We start from the raw sequence: 23,891 nt of genomic DNA, 5'->3' as shown, positions 1-23,891 counted from the left end.
ATCTCACTAATATATGGAATCTAAAAACATCTAACTCAGTGGATAAAAAGTTGTAGTATGTACATACAATGAATTATTACTCAGTCATATAAAAGAATAAAATCTCACTATTTATGACAGGTAAGGATGGACCTAGAGCAGCCGTGGGCAAACTACGGCCCGCGGGCCAGATCCGGCCTGTTTGAAATGAATAAAACTAAAAAAAAAAAAAAAACCGTGCCCTTTTATGTAATGATGTATACTTTGAATTTATATTAGTTCACACAAACACTCCATCCATGCTTTTGTTCCGGCCCTCCGGTCCAGTTTAAGAACCCATTGTGGCCCTCGAGTCAAAAAGTTTGCCCACCCCTGACCTAGAGGATATTATGCTAAGTGAAATAAGCCAGTCAGAGAAAGACAAACCTATATATATAAAACCCTAATATTCAAATAGACCGAATGGCAGAACAACCAAACTGAACCGGTCACTATGACATGTGCTGACCACCAGGCGACGTGCATGCGGAACATGGTGGGCATTGGCAGCAGGTGGCAGAGCACAGAATGTGGCAGGCATCGGCCATGGTGGGATGGTGGAGCAGGTGAGCGGGGACGCCAGACCAAGGCAGAACGCTGGTCGCTGTCATCAGGGTGAGCCTCTGGTGGTTACTGAAAATTCTTTGTTCTCTCGCGCCACGGTCCCGCCCGGCACTTGAACCTGCTGCCGGCACCAGCCCTGCTCCCACTCGCTGCTGGCCCTGGAGCTGCCACTTGCACCTGCTGCAGATGCCAAGCATGGCCCCAATTGCTTGGCGCCGTCAGTGGGTGCAAGTGGCAACTGCCAGCCCCGATTGCCCCTCAGGGCTTCTTCACCTCTCACTGCTCCTGAGGGGCGATCGGGGCCGGCAGCTGCCTCTCGCTCCTGCTGCCGGCGCCGATGCCACTGCTTACACCCACTGCCTGCCCCGACCCCACTTGCACCCGCAGCTGGCACCCGGTGCCAGTCTCGATCGCTCGGCACCATCAGCAGGTATGAGCAGCAGCTGCAAGCCCCGATCACCCCTCAGGGCTTCTCGACCTCCCTCTGCTCCTGAGCAGTGATCAGGGCAGCAGCCACTGCTCACACCTGCTGACGGCGCCGGCACCACAGAGGATGGGCCGAGACCCACCCCTGTGCCCACCACAGCCTCGTGGCCCACATTTCCTTTCAAGGTGAACAAATTCGTATACTGGGCCCCTAATACCATATAATTTCACTTATTTGTGGAATCTAAAGAACAAAACAAACAAAATAGAAGCAGACTCACAGACACAGAGAACAGACTAATGGTTGCAAGAGGGGAAGTGGGTTGGGAGGCTGGGTGAAAAAGGTGAAGGGATTAAGGAGAATAAATTGGTAGTTACAAAATAGTCACAGGGATGTAAAGTGCAGCACAAAGAATATAGTCAATAATATTGTAATAACTATGTACAGTGCCAGGTGCATACTTGAAATACTGGGGGAATACTAATAAAAGAGGTAATCTGCAAATTGACCATCATTCCAACACACAAGATGGCCGCCACAAGATGGCTGGCAGGGGAGGCAGTTGGGGGCGACCAGGCTGGCAGGGGGAGGCAGTTAGGGGCAATCGGGCCGGCAGGGGGGCAGTTAGGTGTCGATCAGGCTGGCAGGGGAGTGGTTAGGGGCAATCAGGCAGGCAGGCAGGCAAGCAGTTGGGAGCCAGCAGTACTGGATTGTGAGATCAGGCCTAAACGGGCAGTCAGACATCCCTCGAGGGGTCCCAGATTGGAGAGGGTGCAGGCTGGGCTGAGGGACACTTCCCCCCCCAATGCATGAATTTCATGCACCGGACCTCAAGTCACTTTATAAAGTATACTAGAGGCCCGGTGCATGAATTCGTGCACCATTGGGGTCCCTTGGCGTGGCCTTTGGGGATCGGCCAAAACCAGCAGTCCAATGCTGCCTGTCACTCCTGCTCATCCCGGCCCTGCTATGCCTGCCACTGCCACCACTCTGTAGGCTCGCTGTCCTTCCGCTGCGGTCTCTGGGCTTCAGTGGCCAGCCGTGAGCCCTGCGTCTGGCGCCCATCGGTCAGCTGAGCGGCGCTCCCGCTGTGGGAGCACACTGACCACCAGGGGACTGCTTCTGTGTTGAGCATCTGCCCCTGGTGGTCAGTGCACATCATAGTGACCAGTCGAACCAGTCAACCAGTCACTTAAGGCTTTTATATAAATAGACTAGAGGCCCAAGGCACAAAATTTGTGCAAGGGGCTCAGTCCTCGCAGCCCCAGCTGCCTCGACTAGCCCTCACAGCCCCAGCTTAGTCCAGAAGGTCGTCCAGAAGGTCATCCGGATGGTTGTTCTGCTGTTGGGTCTAATGAGCATATTAGCTCTTTATTACATAGGATGATTTTCTAACCACTATGCTGTATACCTGAAACTAATACAAAATAATATTGGATAGCAACATTAATAAAAACTAAAATTTAAAAAATAAAGTAAATAAAAACACTGAACTCAAAGAAACAGAGTAGAGTGATAGTTGGCAGGGGGGGAAATGGGGAGATGTTGTTCAAAGGTTACAAACTTCCTGTTATAAGGATCTAAATGTATAGCATGGTGATTACAGTTAACAATGCTGTACTGTATATCTGAAAGTTGCAATGAGAGTAGAGCTTCAATATTCTCAGCATAGCCGAAACCGGTTTGGCTCAGTGGATAGAGCGTCGGCCTGCGGACTGAAAGGTTCCAGGTTCGATTCCGGTCAAGGGCATGTACCTGGGTTGCGGGCACATCCCCAGTAGGAGATGTGCAGGAGGCAGCTGATCGATGTTTCTCTCTCATCGATGTTTCTAACTCTCTATCCCTCGCCCTTCCTCTCTGTAAAAAATCAATAAAATATATTTAAAAAAAATATATTCTCAGCATAGCAACAAAATGATAATTATGTGAGGTGAAGGATGTGTTAGCTTTATTGTGGTAAACACTTCACCATATATATGTTTATCAAATCGTCACACTGTACACCTTGAACTTAACAATATTATATGACAATTATATCTCAACAAAGCTGAGGGGGAAATCATCTCTCCTTTGGAAGGTTCAAGCCTGGCCTTCAGAATGTTTGAGAACCAAGATAACTTAGAGCTGGTATCCTAATGCCCCAAAGGGATAGAAGAGAAAAGGGAGTTGGGAATGAACCCATTCTAGTTAAGCCCAAAGCTGTAAAGAACTTCAACTTTCAGTTCTTCACACAATGCCTGACACACGAATAAGTACTCAATCTGTACATATCCTCCTATACTCTCTGGTTCATATGGACAAGTTTGTCCATAATTTCTTAGAATAGGAACTACTTAATAGAGCTTTTTCCTTCACTGTCACGACAAACTGCAGCCTTCGTGGAAATGTAAAAAAATAAAATAAAAAATCTCTGCTCGCTAACCAAGGGAAACAACATGGAAGCTTGCCATCTATCCAGGGCCGTGGGAGGAGGGAGGAGAAGGGAGAAGAACCAAGAAATTACTCAAACACCAACCTTGTGCCAGACTCTGTTCTGAGTTGTAAAGTTATACTACACACAAGGTGGTGGAATCCAAAGCCGTGAAATTAATATAAAACCTAGTCCAAATTCATTGAAATGCCAAGGGCTCCAGCAGAAGTAAACTTGAAACTACTCAACTGCTCTGTGGGGCTCATAGGTCTTTCCACCCTTGTGTGTGTGTGTGTGTGTGTATACAATTAAAAATTACACAATGAACAATCCAATAATTTCAGTGACCAATTTATTCCACACTTCATAAATAATAGTTGGAATAATAGAACAATCCAAAACAGACTGAAATAAATTTAAAATTATGAAGGACATAAAAGGAGGAAATGAAAACATGTTGAAAAAATAGAACGAGTATATAAAAAGAATTAGCAGCCTTTGAATTAAAAAAATAACCAAACATATTCTCAAATGAAAAATGCAGTCACTAAAAATAAAGAGTAGATTAATAGCTTAAATATAGATGCAAAGTTTTTAATAAATGAAAGAAGGTCTGCCAAAACCGGTTTAGCTCGGTGGATGGAGCGTCGGCCTGCGGACTGAAGGGTCCCGGGTTCGATTCCGGTCAAGGGCATGTACCTTGGTTGCGGGCACATCCCCAGTGGGAGGTGTGCGGGAGGCAGCTGGTCGATGTTTCTCTCTCATCGATGTTTCTAACTCTCTATCCCTCTCCCTTCCTCTCTGTAAAAAATCAATAAAAATATATTTAAAAAAAAAAAAAAAAGAAAGAAGGTCTGATAAACAGCACTCTGAATGCAACATAGAGGCAGAAAAAGAAGAGGAAAAAAAAATGAAAATGGCCAAGCAGCACTCATACAAGATTACTGGAACAGCATTCATCAGAGAAGGCACATGGTAACAACATCATTAAGTGTGCATGTCCCCTACTAATCATGACACTATGGACATGCACAGCAATCTGGAAGGGTGAGATGTCAGATATTCAGAATGGCATCGCAGTGCCTGGGGCTTTTAAGCCGCATGATTAGGGAAGCACTGGCCTTTGCCTGTGTGATCAGAGGCAGGAATACCATCACAATGTGATGTGTAAAGTCTTTCATATAATGCTTCAGGACCCTGTTTATATCCCTATCTGATTAGCTTGATACTCATGGTTGGGGTAACTCCCCTGCTTCGCATAATCTAAGAGCTAGGTTCTAAGCCTTCATGATACAACTGTGAGATGGGAAAGTACAGTAGCAGGATTTGCCACATCAGTGTGTATGGCCTGGAAATCAGCAGACCCATCTCTGGCATAATTAGGGATGGGAGTCCAAGCTTTGTGGTTGACCAGGATTGTTTCCTCTACTGGGTCACAGCCAGTTTGGGCAGAACTTTGCAAGAGGCCCAGCCCTTTTCTGAGCAGACTGCCTAGAGGGGCTCAATCCTGGATAAGTTAATGTCACCCCTCTAACACATAAGAAACTATCCTATATAATAAAAGCCTAATATGCAAATTGTCCCTCGGGCAGTCATTCGACCTGGAGACAGGGAGTTCGACCGCTCGCTATGACATGCACTGACCACCAGGGGGGCAACGTGGAACATGGAGGGCATCAGCAAGGCAGCACTGGCAGCAGGCAGCAGTGGAGGCACTGCTGGGCCCGACAGACCCCAGCAAGAGCAGGACCACGGTGGGATAATGGAGCAGGTGAAGGGAACTGGGGGTGGATGGCAGCGACCAACCTCCTGCGGCACCCGGGCGGGGGGCTGCAACCTCTCGCCAGCTACCTGGGGGCGGGGGTGATGGGATGGAGGTGCGGTGAGAATGCAAGGGGTCCACTGAGCTCACTCTCACTCCCCCTGCTACCCTCCTCTGGGACGCCAGGACTCACATGCCAGGGAAGCCCCCACGCTCAGGTGCCAGATGCCTGTGAGGAGCCCACCCTGCACCTGCACACCCTCTTCCGGGTGAGCGGGCCACAGCTGCTGGGACCACAGGAGCTGGTCGGGCTCCCTGTGGGTTCTCGCAGGAGCCAGTCTGTGAGGCCGGCCAGGAGAAAGCACGCTGCCCACCCAGCTTCTATGCAGCACCGCTGGGCGGCCCAGAGGCCCACGCCATGCCCCTGCCCATGGCGTCCAGTTGTGCTCATTTCATCTCTGCTTGGGGACTCGGGCACTGTGACTCAGGAGGAGGGGTCTCGTGGGGGCCCGGGGGCCCAGTGCTGCCCAGGGCCCAAAGGTCCGCTGGGACCTGCCCTTCCACACCAGACACTTGTGCTTCGATTGCCAGCCAGGCCTAGGGACCGCACCCGTGCATGAATTTTGTGCACTAGGCCTCTAGTTTATTATATGAGACTATCCAACAAACTCCGTACAGTGGGGCCTTGACTTACGAGTGTCCCGACTAACGAGTTTTTCAAGATACGAGCCGTCTCTCAGCCAATTTTTTGCTTTGAGTTGCGAGCTAAAATTCGGGTTACGAGCCAGCTTCAGATACCCCACCGCTAGTTGGCGCAGCGAACGTCACAGTGAACGCCACAACATCAGCCCAGCATCACGTGTCTCACTCGTTCACTTTTTGATTTGACATATGAGTAATTTGAGTTACAAGCTCCGTTACGGAATGAATTAAATTCGTAAGTCAAGGCCCCACTGTATAAGAGTTTCAAGTTCTACTTGGCTGAAACTGAGATTACGCAGGGGGAGAAAAAAGAGGCGCAGTACCCAAAGGGAAAATGATCAAGATTTTCCACAACGAATAAAAACTTGAATCTTTCAAATGAAGATGTATATCGCATCCCAAGTCAGATAAATAAATGCAAGTCTTTATCTTGAGATTTAATAGGAGAATTGCAGAACATCACAAAGAGAAATAAAATCTTATAAAGCAACCAGACAGAAAAGACCAATAACAAAGAAAGGAATCACAATGAGGCTGACAGCAGATTTCTGTGGTAACTAGTCTCCACAGATTCCCCCACCAAGCTTCCCCTTCCCTGTAAGTGCATACTGCTTCTCATATCAAGAGGTGCAGCTTCCCTGGGGCTGGGTTAGAATGCACTGACCAATAGAATGCCACAGAAATGGCACCTGAGACTTTGGCTGCCAATAAGAGGACTGGCAAATTACACTTCTTTCTTCTTGAAACTCTTGCTGTGGGACACCATCTTTCAAATCTCGGCTACCAAGGTAGAAGAAGCCCAACCCATGCAGAGTAGCCACACAAATGAGAACTAGAAGGGCAACAATTTACAGTCCCAAGTATGATTCCACATGCAGCCAAGTATTAACTGTGAGTAGTCATCTTTGATGGTCTATCTGAATTGAGTCCCCAGATAACTGTAGCCCCAGGCAACATCAAAAAGAGAAACGACCCCACTGATACCAGGCAACTTACAGAATCATGAGAAAGAACAAAATGGCTCATTTTTTAAGACACTAAATGTAAATTTTAAATTGATAATTAAAACATTTTTCAGTTGCAACAGTAGATTCCAGAAGATAATGGAAAAATATCTCTAAAGTGTTGAGGAAAAATAATGCTCAACCTAGAATTCTATAACAAACTATATAATTTTCTAGAATAAGATCAAAATATATTTTTAGACAAATAGTGAAAGTTCACCACTTAATAATCTCTCACAGAGAGAAATAATACAGAACAATTGGTATACCAGTAAGAAATGACTATAAGCAATAGAATTTATAAATATGTTGTAAATCTAAATAAGCACTGACATGCTAAAAAGATACAATTATAATTTTAAATAGTATCTGACCTGGTTAACTAATTTGTCTATTTTGGTGTTTTGAATTCATACTAAATAAAATGTAGGATAGAGAAAATACCCTTAAAAATGAGCCAATATATATGAAAGCATCTCTGAGACCTTATACCCACTATTTATCAGTTCTTCCCGCCTCATTCCCACATACACAATCCTCCCAGCGCCAAACATTCAGGGATAGAGAAGAGACACTTGTAAAAGGAAAGCAAAAGAGGGCAGCCAGGCAAGAGAACTCTTGCCTGGCATTCACCAGGTGCAACATTTGATGCCTACTTTTTCTTTTTCATCTGCTTGTCAGAATAAAAAATTATGTCATGAACATACAATGTGAATGATAATTTTTAAATTAAGGACTGAGTAATGCCTTTTGGTCAGAAGTCAGCAACTCCCATAATCATATAAACTACAAATTTTCTCCCCCTTTTCATTCTAAACATGAAAATTTTCAATCCCCTATTTAAAGTTTTCAGTGGAGAACCAAATTTAAAGAATAGAAGAAAAGTTCAGAGATTCTACTTTCAATTAACATAGAACTTAGCTATACCAGAAAGTGATTAATCATTTTAAAGAAGATTATTAAGCATTACTTACTTTAATAGCAAATTTCTTTGATGCCATGGCTTACTGATTCCCAAGTAGTTACAGACCTTTAACAGAAGAAAAAATAAAGTTAAAAGTAAGTATATCAAAAATCTCTATCTATTTGAATATTACACGGGAGAAAAGTTGGCTGAATAGTCAAATATCAATTGGTATTTGCAAGATGAATGTTCACTTATAATTAGTCTTAACAAAAATATTAGATTAAATTAGTAATTTTAAAACTTCCCACAAAGAAAAGCACAGACCCAGATATATTCTACCAAATGTTTAAAGAAGAATTAATATTAATCCTTCACAAACTTTTTAATAAAACGGAAGCATAAGAAAAACTTCTCGAGTCCGAGGGGAGCAAGTGAGCTGAGTGGCTATGTGGTCACGTCTTGGAGACCAACAGCACTTGCAGCACAGAAGGCTGACAAACTGACTCAAGAGCAGATTGCAGAATTCAAAGCCGCTTTTTCACTATTTGATAAAGGTGGTAATGAAACTATAACAACAACAAAAATTGGGAACTGTAAGAGGTCTCTTGGACAGAATCCCACAGAGGCAGCTATAGGACATGATTAATGAAATAGATGCTGAGGGTAATGGTACAACTGACTTCCTGAAACTTCTGACAATGATGGCGAAAAAAAATAAGACAGTGAAGAAAAAAATTAGAGAAGTATCTGTGTGTTTGGTTAGGATGGCAATGGCTATGTTAGTGCAGCAGAGCTTCAACATGTGATGACACACCTTGGAGAGAAATTAACAGATGAAAATGATGATGATGAAATGATCACGGAAGCAGATACTGATGGCGATGGTCAAGTAAACTATGAAGAGTTGTACAAATGATGACAGCAAAGTGACAACATCTGTACAGAATGTGTTCAATTTGTTGTACAAAATTATTTATTTGCCTTTTCTTTGTAACTTATCTGTAAAAGGTTTCCCTCTACTGTCAATAAATATGCAGGTATAGTAATTAGAACTTCATTCCTCCATGTTTTCTTTGTTTATCTTACTTATCATTGTCCTGCAACCTTATTTTAGAAATATAGATCAAGTCCTGGCCAGGTAGCTCAGTTGGTTTGAGTGTCGTCCCTACACGCCAGGGTTGCGGGTTCAATCCTGGGTCAGGGCACATACAGAAATCAACCAATGAATGAATGCATGGGTAAGTGGAACAAGAAATCAATGTTTCTCTCTTTTTCTCTCTCTCTTTTCCTCTCCTCTTTCCTCCCTCCTTTTATCCCTTTTTCCCTTCCTCCCTCCCTCTTGACCCCCTTCTCTCCTCCCCCCATCTCTAAAAATGAATAAAAAAATAAAATAACTGATCAAACATGTTGCTTGTGGCTTACTCTGGATATACCTAAGTCCTCTGCAAACCTAAACTTAGGTGGAGTTGGTCAAATGAGGGAACATCTGGGTTATGCCTTTTTCTAAAGTAGTTTTCTTTAGCAACTGTCAGAATGTTGTTGGTGAAGTGTAGGGTTGTAACTCTGCGTGGACTATGGATGGTCAACAATATGCACTTAAAAGTTGCACTACTGCAAAACAGGTGTATTATCCAGGTACTCGCATGCTATTTTTTAATACTGCTGGTCCTATACCAGAAACATTTTCTTTTATTGTTACTTGCTTTTTAAACTTTGTTTAGCTACCTAAAGAAAATCTGCTTATGGCACAATTTGCTTCAAATCTCTTTCAAGTTGTACAGTGTATTTGTTTTCCACTTTAAAATTTTACCCAATTTTACACCCCCCTCCGAAAAAAAGAAAAACTTCTCAAATCATTCTATGAGGCCACTATTATCCTAATACCAATACCAATCAGAGAATCACAAGAATATATACCAACATTCCTTATGAATAAAGATACAAAAAATCCTCAACAAAGTATTACAAACCAAATCTAGCAACATATAAAAAGGATTATACATCACAACCAAGTTGGATTTACCTCTGGAATATAAGGTTTGTTTAACATCTGAAAATTAATCAATATAACACACCACATTGATTAATTGAAAGAAAAAAAGCACATGATCATCTCAAATTCAAAAAAGTTAATAACACCCATTTTTTTATTTAAAAAATCCAATTCATTAGTAATAGAATAAACATCCTCAACCTGATAAAGAGCACTTATAAAAAAACAAACAAACCCACAGCTTAAATCATACTTAATGGTGAAAAGCTGAACACTTTCCCCTTCTAAGATGAGTAAAAGACAGAGCTGTTTGCTCTTGCCACTTCTACTCAACATAGTATTAGAGGTTCTAGCCAGGGGAATTAGGCAAGAAAAATAAAAGACATCCAGACTGGGAAAGAAGAAGAGGTTAAACCATATCTATTACAAAAGACATGTTCTTATATGTAGGAAATCCTAAAGGATAAAGAACAATAAACTACTAACATAAACACGTTTAGCAAGATTATAAGATATAAAATCAATATTAAAAATGATCTATTTCTATCTACTAGCAATAAATAATCCTGAAATGAAATTAAGAAGACAATTCCATTTATAATAGCCATCAAAAAAAATACTTACTAAAAATATTTAACAAAACAAAAACAATATTTGTACACCAAAACTATAGAATACTAGAGGCCAGGCCTGTGGCAATTGGGCCTAAACCAGCAGTCCAACATTCCCTGAGGGATGTAGCAGTGCGCAAAGTGGCAGGCGGCTGGGGAGGAGCCCGAGCCGGGGCCCCAGCGCTGAACCACTCATCCTGGCCCACTGCGCCTGCTGCCACCACCGCTCCCACCAAACATGCTGCTGGGGTCCGGCCAATCAGGACTGAGTGAAATGGGCCGGACATGCCCCGGAGCCCTCCCATGGTCCTGCCCTGGCTGGCCAACCTCCCACATACCTCCCCAGCCATAATCATGCACCGGTGGGGTCCCTCAACCTGGCCTGGCTGGTCGCTTAGGCTTTTATATAGTATATAGACTAGAGGTCCAGTGCACGAATTTGTGCACCAGTGGGGTCTCTCGGCCTGGCCTGCTTTTACTCCAATCGTGCCATCTTATTCCCCAATTGAGAACCTGGGGACGGGGCAAGGGTCTCACATCTGAGGACCAAGGGCAAGAGAAGATCTTGTCAGCTCACTGAGGACAAACTAGCACCACCTGTCACCTGCAGCACTGCCAAGGTCAATTAGGCACCACATTTATTTATTATTATTAAATAAATTTAATAATTTCTGTGTCCCAGATTACTTACTTACTTAGAGAACAGAAATAGTAATTTTTAACTCAAAATTATTAAAAGGATTAAATAAAATGACATATGAAGGCCCCCAACATAAGCAATTATAAACACTAAGCCCTGGGAAAATAGTAATAATTACTATTACCTAATCAATGATGATTTATTTTTTTATTTTTTTAAAAATATACTTAATTGATTTTTTTACAGAGAGGAAGGGAGAGGGATAGAGAGTTAGAAACATCGATGAGAGAGAAACGAGAAACACCGATCAGCTGCCTCCTGTACACACCCTACTGGGGATGTGCCCACAACCGAGGTACATGCCCTTGACCAGAATCAAACCTGAGACCCTTGAGTCTGCAGGCTGACACTTTATCCACTGAGCCAAACCGGTTAGGACTGATGATTTATTTTTAATCTGATAATATTTCATTCTAATTCTTTAAGTGGAGAAAAATATTTTTATCTAAGCCCTAAATCATTTCAATTATTCATTTCTATTCCCTAATTAATGTATAGGATTTAGAAAAAAATTTAAATTATGTTCAACTTAGCAAGTCCATTTAGACACAGGACTTAATGGAAAAACTAAGTTCCTGGAAAGTGGAACATTTATTTGAAAACAATTTATGAAGGTTGACTGAAAACTTTAGATAGATCCTTAAAATTATATTATTTGAGCCTAGTAAACATAAAATCAGTTCCCTCAAATATATTAAACTGGGTTTGAATAACTTTTGCTAAGAATTTAGGGAGTTCATTACTGGGGGCACTTAGAGGACACACAAATGGTTCAGCTAAAAATAGAGAAAAGGAGTTTTGTCAACAAGTACCCAACCAAAGCTGAAACATGTGTGATCTAATTATTTTAAATTATACACTAGTTTTCCCATCTGTCCTTCCTCTTCCGAAGGACAGGTTGACCACAATCAAGGCTGTGACAAAGCTTTCAGACCACATCTACTGTTAGATAGATTATGAGCCATATTACAGTGAAGGTTACATTTTCAACTTACAATAAAGTTTTAGTAGACTCTTTAAAATACTCTTCTTCCCCCCCCCCTTTTTTTAATTGTTAAAGAGCAGCTGCATTTACTTTTTAAGAATAGGATTCTTCAAAAAATATCGTCAAAGCCCATTTTTAAAACGGTAATCTGTAGGAATCTAGGACTTAAAGCATATATTTTTATACAAAATTATATGGTCTGCTAATGTAAAATAGGCTGCATGAGAAAAAGAAAATATATAATACATTTGCATATTTTTAATCCATTTTTAAATACTATGTGGCATTCTACCTCTCAATCCTATATAATAAAGAGGTAATATGCAAATTGACCCTCACTCCATCGCATCTTCACAAGATGGCTGCACCCGAAATGGAGGCAGGGTTCCCGTAATGAGCGATCAGCAGGGACCTGAGGCTGCATGGCGCTGGGACAGGGAACCTGAGGCTGCGCCCCCCTCCCAGTGGGGCTTGACGGGGGATCTCAGGTCATGCCCCCTGCCTAGCAGGGCTTGACAGGGGACCTCAGGCCACGCCTCCCGCCCAGCAGGGCTTGACGGGGGACCTGAGGCCGTGCCCCCGGCCCAGCGGGGCTTCACGTGGGACCTCAGGCTGCGCCTCCCACCTCGCAGGCCTTGAAGAGGGACCCAGGCCATGCACCCCATCTGGCGGGGCTTGACAGGGGACCTCAGGCTGCGCCCCCCCACCCCGCAGGCCTTGAAGGGGGACCTCAGGCTGCGCCCCCCACCCCGCAGGCCTTGAAGGGGGACCTCAGGCTGCGCCCCCCACCCCGCAGGCCTTGAAGAGGGACCTCAGGCCATGCACCACACCCGGCGCGGCTTGACAGGGGACCTCAGGCTGCGCCCCCCGCCCCGGGGCCATGGGACCTGAGGCCACGTCCCCCGCCCCGGTGCCAGGCCAGGGGACCTGAGGGTGTGCCAGGTGAGGCTGTGCCCCTGCCCAGCAGGGCTGGACAGGGATGGGGCCGGCCAGGTCTGGATCTCACCCAATGGGGGTGGGGCCAGCTGGGTCTGGGTCTCACGCGATTTTGAGGTACATGCGGGTGGGTGGGGACTTGACTCTGGGTCCTGAGGTATGCCCCAGACTCTGACAGGAGGATTTTCATATACATTTTACTAATTTTCTTTCATCTCTGACACTTCTATTATAGAGAAAGGGCAAAAAGCAATATTAAAATATTTCCTCTAATTAATTCCCTTTTAATGTGCATGAATTTTGTGCACTGGTCCACTAGTATGTATATATTTTTTTCATTTGTTTCTATAATGTCTGGAACCTCAAAAAATCACAATTTTAGGACAAAAAGAGGTCTTATACCTACTTTTATTCCAATCATGCCATCTATTCCCCAATTGAGAACCTGGGGACGGGGCAAGGGTCTCACATTTGAGGACCAAGGGCAAGAGAAGATCTTGTCAGCTCACTGAGGACAAACTAGCACCACCTGTCACCTGCAGCACTGCCAAGGTCAATTAGGCACCACATTAAAAAAAAATTGAAGTAGAAAAAAAGCACATCACCATTTTAATTTTATAGAGGCAGATAAAAATTTAAGAAAACATTAGAAGTCTAAGAATAAAAAGAAATTTCTTATCTGAATAAAGCATTTACAGTGGTTCTCAACCTTCTGGCCCTTTAAATACAGTTCCTCATGTGTGACCCAACCATAAAATTATTTTCGTTGCTACTTCATAACTGTAATGTTGCTCCTGTTATGAATCATAATGTAAATATTTGATATGCAGGATGGTCTTAGGCGACCCCTGTTAAAGGGTCATTCGACCGCCAAAGGGGTCATACCCACAGGTTGCAAACCACTGATTTATAAAAATGTAGCAAATGTGCTTAATGGTGAATCTTAAAAGTAATTTCCTTGGAACAGGTAGAAAGTGTAGACTTATTAAGATATCATTAAACAATTGTAAAATATCTAGAAATAAGTTTAGTAAGATATATGCAAGAAGTCCTCAAATTGATCTTCAAACTTAATGTAATTCTAACCACAACCTTGAATAGGGAATCTAAAGAGGAGCAAAAAAAGACTTGCAAAAAGAAAAACAAAGGAGGGGGTTTGTCTTACCAGACACAGCAAAACTATTACAATGCAATCCTATATAATAAAAGGCTAATATGCAAATAGACCAAACGACTGAACAACTGAATGACCGAACAACCGGTCACTATGACGTGCGCTGACCACCAGGAGGCATGCGTGGAATATGGCGGGCGTCAGCCATGGCAGGATGGTGGAGCAGGTGAGCAGGGGTGCCAGATCAAGGCAGGGCGCCGGTCACTGTCATCGGGACGAGCCTGTGGTGATTACTGAAAATTCTTTCCTCCTGCGCACCGCGGTCCCGCCCAGTGCTCAACACCTGCTGCAGGTGCCAGAGCTGCTGCTCGCACCAACTGCCGGCACCCAGTGCCAATCCCGATCATACAGCACCATCAGCGGGTGCGAGTGGTGGCTGCCGGCCCCAATTGCCCCTCAGGGCTTCTCCACCTCCTCCTGCTCCTGAGGGGAGATCGGGGCCGCAGCTGCCTCTCGCACCCACTACTGGTACTGGAGCCGCTGCTCGCATCCACTGCCAGCACTGGCCCCTCTTGCACCCGCAGCCAGCGCCAGACCCACTGCTCGCACCTGATGCTGATGCCCAGTGCCAGTCCCGATTGCTTGGCACCATCAGCAGATGTGAGCTGGCAGCTGCTGGCCCTGATCGCACCTGAGGGCTTCCCCACCTCCCCCTGCTCCTGAGCGGCGATCAGGGCAGCAGCTGCCACTCACACCCACTGATGACGCCGGCCCCAATCACTCCACACCTTCAGTGGGTGCAAATGGGGTGGGAGCAGTCAGCGTATGGGAGTGGCGGCTGGAGTGGGGCTGCCGGCAGACAGGGTACTGGGGGCCATGGCGGGAGGGGCCAGGTGGTGGCATGGAGGATGTGCCAAGACCCACCCCTGTGCCTACTGCAGCCTCATGGCCAATAGCTCCTTTCAAAGTGCACGAATTCGTGCACTGGGCCCCTAATATAAATATATAAATATATAAATATATAAATATATAAATATATAAATATATAAATATATAAATATATATATATATATATATATATATATATATATATATATATATATATAAAAGCCTAAGTGACCGTTATGACCAGACAACCAACTGGTAGATATGATGCGCACTGACCACTAGGAGGCAGACGCTCAATGCAGGAGCTGACCCTTGGTAGTCAGTGCGCTCCCACAGCCAACCTCCCATGGCCAGCCAACCTTCTGCAGTCCCTCCCCCCGACCGGCCAACCTCCCACAGTCCCTCCTCCTGGCCAGCCCCAATCGGCCCCGGTTGCCAGCCAGGCCAAGGGACCCCACCCATGCACGAATTTGTGCACTGGGCCTCTAGTCCTTTTATAAAAGCTGAAAAGCATGAAGTCTAAATACAGAAAGACCATTTACCAGGGAACCTGGGGACAGCACACACTCCGCTCTCTTCTCTTACTGCATGCACACACTGTCATCTGGGCACAAGGGATGACAGCCAAAAACTGTCCCACAGGAAGGTAAAATCATTATTTGCTAGGAGATCCCAGAGCTAGCAAATAAGCAGGAGTCCCCTACTTAAGTACATAAAGGTTCCTCCACAACCATAGCCTCTTCAAGTATCTCCTCTTTCCATCCCTACACTTCTCCATCCTAAAATCCATCACTAGAGGTACTTAAGCAGGAGTCCCCTACTCAAAACTCCTCCAGCATCAAAGGCCCTCTGTCAGCACCTGCCGACACCTCCATCTCACGATTCAGGCACCTTCAATGCTTCCGCATAGCCAAATTCTGACACGTGTCCTTGAATATGCTGCTCTGGCTCTCCCACCTTCTCCCAGGCATGCTGCACCACAGGATGTCTTCTCTCCTAAGGCAAGTTATCCTCGGAAACCCAACTCAGATGCCACCTTTCCTTGGAGCTATCCAAGAATGTCCAGAGTGAACGGCTTCCTTTTCCAGGCCACACCTGCACCTTCCACTACCTCTACGTTCACACTTAGCTCACCGAATTACACATAACTCAGGTCCTCAGTCTCTCTCCCCTGACTATAAGCTTCCTGAGGTCCATTCTTGTCCTCTTTGATACCTGGTGCATGGCACACGTACGCATCAAAAGTTTGCTGATTTGAGTCTGTTGTGGCTACTAAATAAGAGCTACAGACTGTGTTATTATCTTTTTAGATCTATACCTATTTATCTAATGCATCTTTACTGTCCCCAAATCCCACCTTAGGGTTTCTTAAAAGGAAGTCAAAGCACTGAGCCTATTTCAACACATAATAACACTTAAGCCATATGTATCATGAAGCCAAAGTTGAGAAACATATAAACATGCCAACAGAAGATCAAAGTGCTTTGTATTGAAAATAATAGGCAACAGATCACATGTGTGATTTAAATTTGGGCCATAAATGTGAGTTCTTCAGTACATAATTTCTTTTCTCTTTAAAATACTGATATCCTAACATTCATTTTAATAAAAAAAGATATTATTAGCTTCTGTATTAGGTTTTAAACCTGGGAACATCTTGAGGTCTTTCTAGACTTGTTTTATTGATCACTAGAAAGTAAATGTGCACACACATAACAAGCAAGTATGCATCTTAAAAAGTTACTTTGCTGGGCCCTTAAAGTTGCTTTCAGGAGGGAGCAGCATGCCTGGGGTTAAAAAGCCTTGCTATCAGAGCTGCCAAGTCAAGTCTAAATTCAGTGAAATTTTTATTTTATTGCATGTTTTTCAGTAGATCAAGACAATCTCCAAAAAGGTCAATTTTCCAAATATCTAAAAGCATATAACTTGCATAAGCATGCTGATAAGTTAAGGTATATTATAAATCTCACAAAATACTGGTCTCATTCTCTTTCATCATTCCTGAACCCACTTTCCCTGGCCCGAAAACAGGCATTCTTTCACAAAGAGGAGACTCTGACAGAGTAAGACCCCACCAAAAATATGTGTGTGTGTGTCTTTAGTAGAAAGGGAACGATCCTAAAATCCTTAAGAAACTTAACTTGGGGAGGGAATGGAAGTAGATTAAACAACGTCACATGATTGTCCTGTCATTTAAATACAAAGCAGAGATAAATTCTAATAAAGAAAGTCAATGACCTTCTAGATTATTTGGTGGGAAAATCCAATGCACTCTGAAATTCACATTTGTCTTCCTTTTAGCGTTGCCGGCCTGTGTGACAAAGCCAAAGCAACCACTCCAGATTAAGAAGTCCAGAAAATAACTTCAGATTTCTAATCTCTGGATTTTATATTTTATCAAAAAAATTATTATACTTCCTCCAATCATTTTTAAAAATACTTTCATTGGCTATGGGAGCAGACACTGAAAACAATAAAGGCCGAGAACTTCTGAAAAAATAACTATAACTCAGGAATGAGAAATCATTTCATTCCCTTTTCCCTATCCAATTTTATCACCAAAAAGAAAAAAAAAGTATCAAGGAAGGAATTATAAACTTTAACAAAATATTAAGGAAAAATGACAAATGAGCAAAGATCTTGCTGGTGACAGCCTAGATAAACTTTGAAAAGGCAACTTCAGTGTAAAAAGAACCACTTTTTCCTATTATTCACATGGTAATTTTGAAAGCCAAAGCCAGCTTATAAAAATAAGAAAAACAAAATAGAAACAAAAAACTGAGAAGCTCCAACAATGAAGCAGGATAACGCAAAATGGGAAAAAAAAGAAAAAAAAAAAAGGTGTTTTTTTTCTTTTGTCTTTAAATGTTGGTCAAATATTGAAATCCTCTATCATGATTAACTTCACAGAACAGTCACTCTATACCCTTAACCCAGTCAGTTGACCCATGATCTGGGCTTCCCCTTCCTGATGTACCCACAGAAAATCCCCACCCAGAACTGTATAGGATGCTTCATAATAGACAATGTCTACTTTTTAATATTTGTCAGAAACAGACATAGGAACCACCACGTGGGGCAGTAAAGTCCTCAAATTCTAGTAAAATAGACATGTGTTCAAATTCTGCCCTTTCATGTGACCTCTGACAGGCTATTCAACTCCTCTAAGTCTCTGTGTAGTTTTTTATCTCAAGGGTCCTGTGAGGATTATGCAAGATCAGATATGCAATATTTGGCCCAGTGCCTGGGCACAGTGAGTGCTCAGTCTCTGTTAACCAGCCTATATAATAAAAGGCTAATATGCAAATTGTCCCCTCAGGAGTTTGGCCGACCAGGAGTTCAACCGCTCCCTATGACCACCAGGGGGCGGTGCAGAGCAAAGGAAGGCCCTGGCCGGCAGTTGGCAGCTGGGGGAAGGAAAGCCCTGATTGGCCCTGATCACTGGCCAGGCCTAGGGACCCTACCCATGCACAGATTTCATGTGCCGGGCCTCTTGTAATCATAAACACTGAGAGCACAAGAAGACAGCACATAATCAACCTAAGCCCCACTCTGATAACTGTTTTCCAGTCACTTCACCACAGGAAAAATAATCATTAATGCAACTGTCTTCTGATAATCATTAATGCAACTGTCTTAAAATCTAATCCTTTCAATGAAAAAACTCTAGAGACGGAGAACAGATCATTGATTACTGTGGTGGAGTGGTGGAGGGTCACTACAAAGGGTAGTGGAAATTGGAGGGCGGGGTGGGGGGTTTGATGGCACTGTTCTGCATTCTGATTGAGATGGTGTTTATAACAATCAATGCATTGGTCAAAACTCATGAAATTTATACATAAAAGAGTAAATTCTATCACATGTAAATTAAGATTTTTTTTAAAATTGCAAAACAAAAAATCCCAATCTTTTCTAACTGTATATTAAACCAAAATAATAACACAATTGAACTTTTAGGTGCCCAAAATATACTGTAACTGCAATATTCTATATATTATCCTGTAACTAACATAAGCCTATCCAATTTTAGTGACCAGCTGTGATTTATTCAAGCACAAAATGTCAATACCATAATAAACACAAGGCACTGCTTTGCTACAATAGAAGCAAAAAGACTTTGAAAATGTACAACATCAATCAACGTTAGATATAAGTGGTACTCTCCATTTACTGACAAAAGGGAGTTTTATAACATTAGGCTTAACTTCATAGATCTCTATTTTGCTGCTTAATGAGTAGGTTACTTAAGGTGCATGAGTTATTATTATCAATCCCTAAATAGTAATATATAAATAGTAAACTTTAAAGATTTAATAAAGCTTAAAATGGCTAGACATGTACACAACAAGAGAGACAGCCCACTAAAACGTCAATGCATACATTTCACCTTTTCAAAAAGGCCATAACATCTTTCACTCAGAAACAATTCATATATTGCGCAAAGGTAAAGTCCCAATACAAACACATTTTATTCCTATCACCTCCTGGTTACATTGTAGGTAGAAGATTTGGCCACCAAATAATTACTTTTTTTTCCAATTCAAATAAACTGGAGAAGAACAAGGCAATGTGAAAATAACACTATGAAAATAAAAACAACCCAAGAGTAGCCACTTAACTGGTGAAGGTATAAACAAATTACTGTATATCCAGGCAATGAAATACTGCCCAGTAATTACAAAGGATACTTACAAAAACAAAGATGGCTCTCAATTATGAGTGAGAGAATCTCCTCCAACACCCAACCACCCCAAAAAACAGCTCCTACAGTAAGATTCCATTTAGATAAAATGCTAGGAAATGCAAACTTATCTAGTGACAGAAAGCAAATTAGTGGTTGCCTGAAAGACAGCAGCCAGATAAATGAATGAATGAATGAATGAATGAACGAATGAATTAATGAATGATAGGGGCCTAAGGGATTACAGTGGACAAGAGGAAACTTTTGTGGGTGACAGATATATTATTTTGATTGTGCTGATGGTTTCACTGGTATATACATGTAAAACACATAAAATTGTACAATTATAGCTCAATAAAATTGTTTAAAAAGAAAACCATTAAAAAAATACATCTTCCTGGCCTGGTACAAGTATACCTCGGAGATAACATCGGTTAAGTTCCAGACCACCATAAGAAAGCACGAATTACAATAAAGCAAGTTGTAATCTTTTTACTGGTGGAGGGTATTACCTTCCATTTGTAAAAAACCCAAGATCTGTGAAATGCAATAAAGTGAACTTCAATAAAACCAGGTATGCTTTTATGTGAAAATCAGAAGCAATGAATATTGCACTTATGAAATACTGTTCTTCCCTATATTCCCAGGATATAAGTATTCAGTACATTTTGCAACATTCACATGTGTCTAAATAAAAAACAACAGGGTCTTCATTCTGCTTTCCCCAATGAATAGATGGAGGAAGAAGAGACAGAAAGGCTGGACAACTTGCTTAGGACATAGAATAAATAAATGCAAGTTGACTGATTACTGAGAAGGTGATTCACCACATTCCCAGTCCGATTATCTTAACTGCCTTCACATTCCTAATTAAAGTAAAATCATGTAAGGGAGATAAAAATCTAACATACAACAATGTGGAAAATGTAAAAGTCATTTGCAGTTTCTCTAATACAGTGGTTCTCAACCTTCTGGCCCTTTAAATACAGTTCCTCATGTTGTGACCCAACCATAAAATTATTTTTGTTGCTACTTCATAACTGTAATGTTGCTACTGTTATGAATCGTAATGTAAATATCTGATATGCAAGATGGTCTTAGGCGACCCCTATGAAAGGGTCGTTCGACCGCCAAAGGGGTCTCGACCCACAGGTTGAGAACCGCTGCTATAATACCTTACTGGTTCCTTAATTCCATCCACAGGTCTCAATCTCTGCTGACATTGGGTTGGAATCTTTAAAAAAAACAAACTACAAAACTCCCCAGGTAATTTTCATGAGTAGCAACATTAAACTCCTGAGATAAATCAGATTTAGACTTCTCATTAAAGCAAGGCAGAAGAAAGCAAGGTGCCAAAAAAAAAATTTTGATAAACCATGGCCCAAAGTTTTTCAAATCAATATTTAACTGCTGAATACATGCAGGCCAACATTTAATAAATTAAAAGTAAAAATATGCACATAGGTTTTGGTCAGAACAGAATTTACATCACAACATACCAGACTGACAAATTCTCTTCAACTTTGTAGAATGCTAAATTGGACTATATTTTAAATATATATATATTTATCAATATTTTTTTAATTGATTTCAGAGAGGAAGAGAGAAAGAAACATCAATGATGAGAGAGAATCGTTGACTGGCTCCCTCCAGCAAGCCCCCTACTGAGGACTGAGCCTGCAACCCAGGTATATACCCTGACTGGGAATCTAACCATGACCTCCTGGCACATAGATCCACACTCAACTACTTAACCACTCAACTACGGAGCCATGCCCGTGGGCTAAATTGGTATCTTGACATCAAGTTGATGAGCTACAAGCACTGAAAACTGTGCCATGTATCTAATGCATTTAAAACATGTAGTAAACTGACAATATATTGTGAACTGTTTAAGCAGCACAGACTGGAAAGAGACTATCTCTGTCTTAGTCCACGTCCTGAATGAGTGCTCCTTGCTCCTTAGGATGCACTTTTTAGGGACGATTCTGACTCAGCGGGTCTTCGGATGAGGCCTAAGACTACCTTTCTAACAAGCACCCAAGTGACAGCGATGCTGCTGGTAAGTAGACCACATTTTGAGCAGCAACTTGATTATTGGTTGTAAAATCAACCAATGGGTCTACAACATGGTTATGACTGGGTTCCAGGAAATACGTGTCAATACAATTTATTCCTAGAAAAGGTGGGAGGGGAGTGGCGAGGGGGTTGGATAGGAGGAGCAGGTGACTACTGAAACACTTGTCTGGTCTGGCAGTGTGAGGAAGGGCGGTCTACAGGCACACCTCAGGTCCTTGCACCTCACAGGTGTTGCGCGTTTTACAAATGCAAGGCAAGACCTTCCACCTGCAAAATGATTACGGCTTGCTCCATTAAGGTGGTCTGGAGTCAAACACAGTATCTCCTAGGTCAGTGGTTCTCAACCTTGGCTGCACATTAGAATCACCTGGGAATCTTTTTAAAATCCTGATTTCTGGGCCTCGTCCTCCAGAAATTCTGTTTCTTTGTTACTAATGTTGTGGCCCCACTCCATAACAAAGAAACAGAATTTCTGGAGGATGAGGCCCAGAAATCAGGATTTTAAAAAGATTCCCAGGTGATTCTAATGTGCAGCCAAGGTTGGGAACCACTGCCCTAGGTTATAGCTGTACTATTTCTTGCCCCAACCCAGTAGCGGTCAAGTTTGACGGAATGTAAACGCCATGAAAGAAAATGTTATTTTTAGCTTACTACAGCACTCTTACGGTACTCAACAAATGTATTAAATGAATGAATGAATGAATGAATGAGTATGTACAACCTGTATTTATGTCACAACCCAAAAACGTTTGGGAAGGGGACTATATTTGCACATATAGATATTTGCCACAAATAACTGACCCACTTATTATAGTCCATTTTGTCCTAAAAAAAAAAAATTCCAGACTAATACTTCCAATTTTAAAGTCCAGGCTTCCCGCACGCACCCTTATGTTTAACATCTTTTTAGCTCTTTGAACACAATAAAGAGAGGTGGAAGCACAGGGAGAAGGATTCAGAAAGAAGAAAAAAATGGGAAGAAAGGGACAAACAGTTCAAGTGACGTAACATCTCAGGTTGTCGGGAGTTCCAGGTTCTTACCTATGATGGTGGCAGGGTGTGGGTTCGGGCTTTTATTGGTTTGGTTACTGTCCAGGGTCACTCGTGAAGGAGGATCTGGTTTGGGGAACTCACACTACAGAGGCCGCGGGCAAAAAAAAAAAGAAAAAGAAAAAAGAGGCAGCGGGCCCTGAATCAACCTGCAGAAGCTCTGGAGACTCCCGCTTCGGGAAACTCTACTCCCAGGGTCTCCCCACGCGACAGGGAACGCTGCCGCCGCCCCTACAAACACGGTCTGCGCAGCCGCGCGGTGGGCTTGAAGCCATAGCCAGGACTTAAGATGGCGGCGAGGCACTGGTCGATGAGCCTGGGTATCGCGAGGAATCTGCCCAAAAGAAACATGGCCTCCGCTCACGATCTCGCGGCTTTCAAGCCCAGACCAAAACAAAAACGGCGGCAAAGGCGGGCTATTTAGAGCCTGTGAACGAAGTGAATGATTGGCAGGTGATGAATCACGGTTACCTACAGCGCTTGATAGCGGAAGTGATTGGGCGGGGGGAAAAAGGGGGGGACATTTCAATGGTAGAGTGTTTCCCGGCCCCGGACGCTCAAGGATGGAAAGATTCTTCGAAATCTTCGATTGGGGAAGATTATAGAGAAGACAGGTTTGAAAGCAAAGGTGGCTTTTACAATGCGGGATACACTTTAAAATAACCACAAACATAATTTCCTTAGGATGGTAGAGAGGTAAAAGTTTTGGTAAACTGAAAAGCAACACCCGCAACGTCTCTAAAGCCCCCATAGGAAGGGATGAGGGTAGAACCGGCTGCAGTGCGCATGCCCGCTTTCCCACCCAATCCACAGAAATGGTTCGGTCCTTTTCTCCTGGTTTTCAAGGCAGCCGTACAAGAAGGCGGGCAATTGGCTCTGAACGACAGAATCTGAAGCTTCGTGATTGGTCAAATCAAGGAGCCCTGGAAACAGAGAACCGTTAGCTACTTTGTTTATTCATTCAGTAAGTGCCTCTTAACCACACGCCATAAAGAAGGTACTGCGCCAATTTGATGCGATATTTAAATTTTTCAATTTCACCAACTTGCTGAGATTGATG

The 23,891-nt window shown here is 42.9% G+C and overlaps 1 protein-coding gene and 1 pseudogene across 1 annotated transcript in view; one reads left to right on the top strand and one right to left on the bottom strand.

The window, feature by feature from the left end:
• Positions 1 to 23,891, bottom strand: part of LOC118663645 (SLX4 interacting protein) — a 194,863-nt gene that overhangs the window by 170,158 nt on the left and 814 nt on the right. The window contains exons 2-3 of the mRNA XM_036323486.1: positions 22,823 to 23,754; positions 7,862 to 7,917 (exon numbers count right to left, since the gene is read on the bottom strand). Coding sequence (XP_036179379.1) covers positions 7,862 to 7,888 — 27 coding nt within the window. The 5' untranslated portion in view covers positions 7,889 to 7,917; positions 22,823 to 23,754. The remainder of the gene's footprint in view (positions 1 to 7,861; positions 7,918 to 22,822; positions 23,755 to 23,891) is intronic.
• On the top strand, positions 8,183 to 8,724 carry LOC118662472 (annotated as a pseudogene).

Source organism: Myotis myotis, unplaced genomic scaffold (genome assembly GCF_014108235.1).
Source record: "Myotis myotis isolate mMyoMyo1 unplaced genomic scaffold, mMyoMyo1.p scaffold_m19_p_9, whole genome shotgun sequence".
In the NCBI taxonomy this organism is placed as follows: domain Eukaryota; kingdom Metazoa; phylum Chordata; class Mammalia; order Chiroptera; family Vespertilionidae; genus Myotis; species Myotis myotis.
This window is presented reverse-complemented; position numbering and strand designations above follow the sequence as displayed.